This window comes from Oncorhynchus tshawytscha, linkage group LG28 (assembly GCF_018296145.1).
Source record: "Oncorhynchus tshawytscha isolate Ot180627B linkage group LG28, Otsh_v2.0, whole genome shotgun sequence".
Taxonomy (NCBI): domain Eukaryota; kingdom Metazoa; phylum Chordata; class Actinopteri; order Salmoniformes; family Salmonidae; genus Oncorhynchus; species Oncorhynchus tshawytscha.
In genome coordinates this window covers 3,273,193-3,280,729 of record NC_056456.1, presented here as the reverse complement: position 1 = coordinate 3,280,729, position 7,537 = coordinate 3,273,193, and the positions used below count along the sequence as shown (strand labels likewise).

General features: G+C 40.9%; 1 protein-coding gene across 1 annotated transcript; it reads right to left on the bottom strand.

Annotated features, from left to right (window-relative positions):
• Positions 1 to 1,548: 1,548 nt before the first annotated feature.
• LOC112226434 (class E basic helix-loop-helix protein 23-like) lies at positions 1,549 to 3,255 on the bottom strand. The gene has a single exon (XM_024390817.1). The coding sequence runs from the start codon at positions 2,925 to 2,927 to the stop codon at positions 2,244 to 2,246; it is 684 nt and encodes a 227-aa protein (XP_024246585.1). The 5' UTR covers positions 2,928 to 3,255; the 3' UTR covers positions 1,549 to 2,243.
• Between the last annotated feature and the right edge of the window lie 4,282 nt (positions 3,256 to 7,537).

Below are 7,537 nucleotides of genomic sequence, written 5' to 3'. Positions count from 1 at the left end.
CTGGGTTGTGTCCAAAGATACAGAACAACAAGACTGAACGACTGGGTCACGTCCATAGATACAGAACAACAAGACTGAATGACTGGGTCGCGTCCATAGATACAGAACAACAAGACTGAACAACTGGGTCACGTCCATAGATACAGAACAACAAGACTGAACGACTGGGACGCGTCAATAGATACAGAACCAATAGACTGAACGACTGGGTCACGTCCATAGATACAGAACAACAAGACTGAACGACTGGGTCGCGTCCATAGATACAGAACCATAAGACTGAACGAGTGGTTCGTGTCTCTAGCAACCCTATATTTGTGTCGAGACTATATCTTGTGGAAGGCTGAAATAGTATGAATAAATAAATCAAAATAAAGTTTTTAATGAAAATATACCATTTTGGGGTCATCACCGTGACAAAATATCTTGCAAACACAGGGTTCTGTACCATTATCCCTTAAACATCCCATGGAACTGTGGTTCGAATAATAATTACTGAACATAATCATAACACTGCCTACATTTGAAACTCGTTGATATTGGTGAAAAAGGCATTACATGTATTTATTTTTAATTAGAATAAATATTTTAACAAAATGAATGTAATCAATTTCAGAGGAGTTATTTATCAAGTTGATACGGAGTTTGATGTTAAAGGGTTTTCTGTAAACCTTATTCATTTTTTTTACGGAACTGAAGTTTTCCGTGCAATGGCCTGCCCTGCGAATCACAACTGCCCCGTTCATCTAATTAAGACGTCGAGGGAGACAGGAGCTGGAATCGTCTTAATATTACTGGACCGGGTTGGAGAAATCTCGCGGAGGCCTTGCAATCACCCAAATACCGGGAGACAGGTCCTGGTTGCCGCGGGCGGCACTTTGCGCCCTTCCCTTCAGCGCCACCGAGCCCTTATCACGCCAGCGGGCCCCACCAGCCAGAACTGGCGCGTTTACTGGGTTATAAATGTGGCTCTTTATTTCAAAGGGTGTCTAATGGGGAAGAAATAGAGCGGAGCACTCAACGTTGTTTCAAACTCTTTTTGTAGGACCCATTCATTCTAGACATTGCGCAGATATTAGTGATGGATTGGTTTGTCAGTGTCATCGAGTCTAGAAAGGCTATGAGTGAGAGTAAGTGCTAATTGCTGTGATTTTCATACGATCATTTTAGAAAAGCCTAGCCTAGTGTAGTAGGCCTACACACAAATTATATTAATAAAACATATTTATGTTACTCATTTGGAAATCAATCATTTTATTTCTGTTTTGGTCGTATTGAATTCAATCAATTCAACTAATTTTAGAGCGAGGGATGCCTAAAGTCAGACGTCTGTAAACTACAATAATTTTAACAAATTGTAGGCTTAAAACTGACGAATGTGTGACAAATTGGCAATTCTAATGCTAATAACTTAACCGTTTATTTAATCATTTTGGTTAAGTGAATGAATGTCATTTTTATTTTTGAGCATGATTTGAGCATGGTTAAATTGTGTGGAATTAAGTTTAAGGAAAAAAACGAATCATATTCGAGCATAGATATGTTTTATTTATAAAGACATATAAACAATATATGAAATTCATGTTGCAACACAACCAATTTTTTTTGTCTGTAAAGGCTGTTGTTTTGAAAACGAATAACATAACAGTACTTTGATCAAGTAGTTTTCCACAGTTGTACAATCATGTGAATTGTGCAATAACAAAACCAAAATCATCAATACATATTTTCCAAAAATATCATACACTAGTGTTTCCTCACATAGCGTCTGTTAAAATGAGGGAAAGTGCATTCATAAACGACAGCGCTGCAAAAAAAAACTCTTGAAGTTGGAACGCAATCTTGTCATCTCTCTCGTTATTTTCTGTTTCACTGAATGTTGCATAGTAGGTCTGTAGACTACACAAGAATACGAAATAGATCATTCAAAACTTTTGCAAGGGTGCCGTTTTTATAGTCACACATAACATGTCAAACTGTCAATTAAAACATGGTCAGACACTGCCACAGCAATACAATTCCTTTAACTCTAGGAGAGTATAGGGAAAGAGAAACACTTTTAAACAGCAATTTGCCAGCTCCAACCCTAATCTAGCCTTAGTAAACACCAGTGTAGTTTTTCATGTTTTTTTTATTTTTATTAATCTGGATGAAACATCACAGCAGTTATTTCGTTTAGGATTTACGCATTAGACTTGGATACAAGTGGGTGAAGTTCCGGTATAGGCTATACAAATAAAACGTTAACAAGGCTTGTCGTTATGTTGCTTAAAGAGACTTGCGGGTGTCCCCGAGTATTTCTCCGCGCAGTTGGCGAGTGTCGAGCCCGTGAAGGGGTATACGGCAGCCTGTCCAAATGGTGCAATGGGGGTGGGGATGGGCGAGGTGATGCTCTGTCCCTGGTTCAGATAAGCCACCAGCCGCCTCATCTCCTCCAGAGCCTGAGCCTGCATGAGGATGTAGTTCTTTGCCAGGAGGAGAGTGGCTATTTTGGAGAGTTTCCTCACGGACGGGCTGTGCGCATACGGGATCACAGAACGGAGGCCGTCCAGTGCGTCGTTCAGGTCGTGCATCCGTCTCCTCTCGCGCGCATTGATGCTCAGGCGCAGAGACCGCTGCTCTTTGGGCTTCTTGGAAAGAGGACCCCCGTGTTTGTCATCGTCGAATGCAGAACCCCTCTTCCGGGGGTCCAGAGGGTCGAAACGGTCGTCATCGTCATCACTGGTCTGCTCCCCGCCACTTTCGTTGGACTTGCCCGTCTGACCCGAGAGGAAGTCGGCGGCCGGTGTGAGAGGATACCGCCCTCCAGGACTTCCAGTAATGTGGCCCGGTCCAAAGCCGAAGGCGGACTGGCCGTATCGCTGCGTCAGGTCCAGTAAAGTGTCGTTGCTGATGGACTTCAGCAGATTCTCTTCCCCGGCATTCATTTTCTCTTCCACAATAAGGACTAATACAAAATGCAGTTCGGTCGAAACTTAATTTATCCTCTTCCTCCGTGTCGGTATTTTTTTGTGGAGAGGGTTCGCACACTACTCGAGTCCTTCTCAACACACTTTCTTTGTGGCTCTTCAGAATAGTTGCAGTGAATGGACTGTATTCAGCCCCACTTAACGTTCCCCCTGCGCGCATATACGTTTAAAACGCTTCTGTAATTGTGTGTTTTACGATGCGACATTAAACGCACGTAAATAGTGGCCTGGGTGAGAGACTGGAGCGGTGGCCTCCTTGACGGGTCCTTGTGTGTTTCTTGCCCTCGCCCTGGGCAGACTGTGACTCCCGCTCCATCCCACTCGCGCGTTAGTAGGAACGGGAGGCCCGTTGGGATAATCTATCTGACCAATCAGGGGGGCGTTATAATTACTATAGGGCAGAACGCTGGTATGATCCTAATTTCGATCAGAATAATGGTAATTGCAAGACAAATGTACACAAAAGCTTTTGCCTATAATTTTGAGTTAGTCTATGTTTGACAATTGTGGTGGGCATACTTTCGTTGTCCCCATAAAACACCCATATTTTATTTTATTTTTATTTCACCTTTATTTAACCAGGTAGGCTAGTTGAGAACAAGTTCTCATTTACAACTGCGACCTGGCCAAGATAAAGCATAGCAGTTTGAACAGACAACACAGAGTTACACATGGAGTAAACAATTAGCAAGTCAATAACACAGTAGAAGAAAAAGAGAGTATATACATTGTGTGCAAAAGGCATGAGGCAGATTATGCCAGATTAACACTGGAGTGATACATTATCAGATGGTCAAGTACAGGTAGAGATACTGGTGTGCAAAAGAGCAGAAAAGTAAATAAATATAAACAGTATGGGGAAGAGGTAGGTAAAATTGGGTGGGCTATTTACCGATAGACTATGTACAGCTGCAGCGATCGGTTAGCTGCTCAGATAGCAGATGTTTGAAGTTGGTGAGGGAGATAAAAGTCTCCAACTTCAGCGATTTTTGCAATTCGTTCCAGTCACAGGCAGCAGAGAACTGGAAGGAAAGGCGGCCAAATGAGGTGTTGGCTTTAGGGATGATCAGTGAGATACACCTGCTGGAGCACCCAGAGTGAAGACAATCCTTAGATGTTTGAAACTGCACCATTAGGCTACTTTAGGCATGCTGCAAACAGACTATGACTAACACTTTCTTGTTGTTTTGACAGTAATAGGCTATACTGTAAAACTACCACTAAAGTACTATATTAATTATCTACAGTAGATTGCAATAAAGGGCAATGCACTCTGGATGATTTTAGGCCTAAACACTAAATAATACCCTAAATTCCAAAGAAACTTTGGTTTAACAGTACATTACTGTAACCACACAGCATTGTGGGAATGGCAACTGGCAACTTTTTCAAACCATTCTGATGGACAGGATTGAGAGCCATTAAGGATTACAGTAATGCACTATACTGTTGTTTTATGGTAATTTACATGCAGCCAGTTGCCTGTAAGTTTTACAATGATAAAAAAATATTACAGTAACATTATTGTATACTGTAAAATATGGTAACATATGGTACCTTTATTTTAGGTAAATACAGACAACCGGAAGCCTGTAAGTAACCGTAAAAACAACAGGAAAGGTTTTACAGTGTAGGCTACATTTTATTTAAAAATATTGGAAGTTTGTAGGATCACAATGTTATGCAAATCCAACTCCTCAAAAACCCTGCAGGTGAAGTGTTCCAATTCACGTACTGATGCATTTTATGGGCGTACAATTCAACTCCATATGTGTAAAGTTCAGATCCAGATATGAAGATATTAACATTTAGATAGAGGCTGATTCTTCCTGGTTGATCTGTGCATTGTGTGTCTAAACTCAAAGCCAAATAGCCTACAATTGAATAGCACAAACACATTGTGTAGTAGGCTATATTTGACAGTATATCTCTGTAGGTATACCGCCCAGTGGTCCACAATGAATACCCAACAACAGCTTACATGAGGCCCATGCAAGCTGGCAGAAGAAAAACAACACTCGTACAGTACATTTTTCACAATGAAAGACGAGTGTGGCTTTTTCATGACCATGGACAGCTCCAGTGACGTCTGCTTCAGCCCAGAATAAAGAAGGGGAGGGAGAAGAGCGAGAAAGAGACAGAGCCCTGTGGGTAGCAGCCTATTAATTGCGTAACCTGGCCGGGCTCCAGAATCAGGGCTTATCGGAGGAAGGGAGGCCCAAGGCGGGTGGTTCAGCATGCACATTAACAGTATCAACACCAAATGCACTCATGGACAGGGGCGACGGGAAAATGCACTGTTGGATTTCTGTAATATATTCAGATAACTTTGTTGCATCACAATAAATAGCTTTTCCCAAACATTTATTACAGGGACATAATGATATATATAAAGAAACACATATCAATCTAAGTAACAGAAGTGTTGTGAAAGTGCCATCTCAAATAGACTATCCATGTTTGTCATTCATGCTTTCTAAGAGAGTTGACTAAAACATACCAGTAGCTTAAAGTAACAGATGGTAAGCCCGGCATCCATAGCAGTAAAACTAAAAAGCTCACCATTAGCAGATCCCAATCACATACTTGTTTTCTACTTTATGGTTTCAAGATCTGTTACCTGGTCACCTTTGCTTGGTCTTTGGGGATTTAAGTCCGGCTTGAAGTTACATGTGCTTGATACAAAGCATTTCAATCGACTTGTTGATTGATTTATCCTCTACAAGTCTCCTATCCCATCACTCCAGGCCTGCTGAAGCTCCACTTCCACTGACCAGATCCTAGTATGAGATGAAAACACTGTCACCTTCTGTTCAGAATCACTCATTGCACTATGGTTGTCTGAGTGCAGCAAGCACATAGGAATAAGGCGGTTTTTGTGATCAAACTACTTGAGTTTAAGGAGTGTTCATAATGTTTATAATGTTTATGACAGGTGTAAATCGCCAACCTTGGCTTTATACCTGTTCAAACAACAGACTGCAGGTGGCAGTATGTACCCTTTCAGTTTGTATACCAACACATAGAAGTAGTAGAAGAAAATGGACTACTTCAAAATGGAGATGACCTCAATGGCCCACACACAGACACCATAATGGGACAGATACAATGTTGTGATCTCTAAAGCTGCAATACAAATTTCAACTCCCTCAAAAAAATATTTAAAACTAAGTTCGGTAGTTGGTTGAGTTTGTACGGATACTGTCAAAATAATTGCTGGAATTGAGTTAGTCAGAATAGGAATAATTTCCTCAAGTCTCACCACATTTGTTTTTGTAACATAACCAGTAAAGTTGTATTGTATTCCGTTGTCTGAGATGCCGATTGATTACCAGCTGTGAACAAACCCATCTGTAGCCTGATGGGGATTCACAGGAAATATTGGAAATGCAGATATTATTGCAAACATACAAAATTGTCGCTGGAAAAGATGTACAGGTTCTTCTCATGTTTTGATGCTACCGAAGTTAGTTTGGAGTTTTGTTAGAAAATTTCAGCTTTGCTAACATCGGATATTGAATTGCATAGATTTTTTGCTAATCATGCTACTTACTGCCTGTAGCAAAGGTAGGCCTAAACAATGCATTATCGTGGATGCCACTGGCCTACAAGGTAACATAATCTCACCCAAACATGTCGATTGGATGAACAATCTCTTTAACCACCTCCTTTAAAATTGGCCTAAAATTACAGCCCAAATGTAACTGCCTGTAGCTAAGGACCTGAAGCAAGCATTTGAAAGGAAACACTTTGAAGTTTGTGGAAATGTGAAATTCATGTAGGAGAATATAGCACATTAGATCTGGTAAAAGATAATACAAATAAAAAACATGCGTTTTCTATATATTAATTTGTTCCATCATATTAGAAAGGCCATAATATAATATTGCAGATTAGGCGCAATTTGGATTTTGGCCACCAGATGGCAGCAGTGTGTGTGTGCAAGTGTCCAAATTGATCTAGTGAAGCATTGCAATGCTGGACAATATTTTGTATCAAGTCTTCCCAAATGTGCTGAATTGGTCAATTGATACATTTTCAAGTCCATAACTATAGAGAACATACAAAAATGATATGGTAATACAACATTATGGCAAGTAAGCATTTCACTGTAAGGTTTACACCTGTTGTATTCAGCACACGTGACAAATAAACTTTGATTTGATTTAAGTTTACATACTCCCAGGAATGTCATACATGATGGATCATTAGCTTATACACTAACTTTCACACATCTAGATGGCGGGGCGGGGTGGGTATGGAGCCAGACACAGCAGGGGTTCAAACTGTGCAACCCAGTGCCAACATTTGAATATTTAACACCTTAGTTCCTGAAACCAACTAAGCTTTCATTCCCATATTTACTCCACTCAGTAACTGTTATCTACCCATTCTGTGTCACTCCTATCTTGCTCATTTCCTGACCCCCCGTCTAAACCTTCTCCTCTCTGCTCTCAAACCTTCAAGGTCTCAGCAGTGCGGGGAGGGCTCCTCTGTCTGCCCTTTCCCCTATCTGTCTGTATCTCTTTCTAATAACAGTCCGTAACAACTATGTGTTGTTTCCAAAC

Coding starts and splice junctions, on each gene's coding strand:
- LOC112226434 (XM_024390817.1), bottom strand. CDS start 2,927: ATGAATGCCGGGGAAGAGAATCTGCTGAAGTCCATCAGCAACGACACT.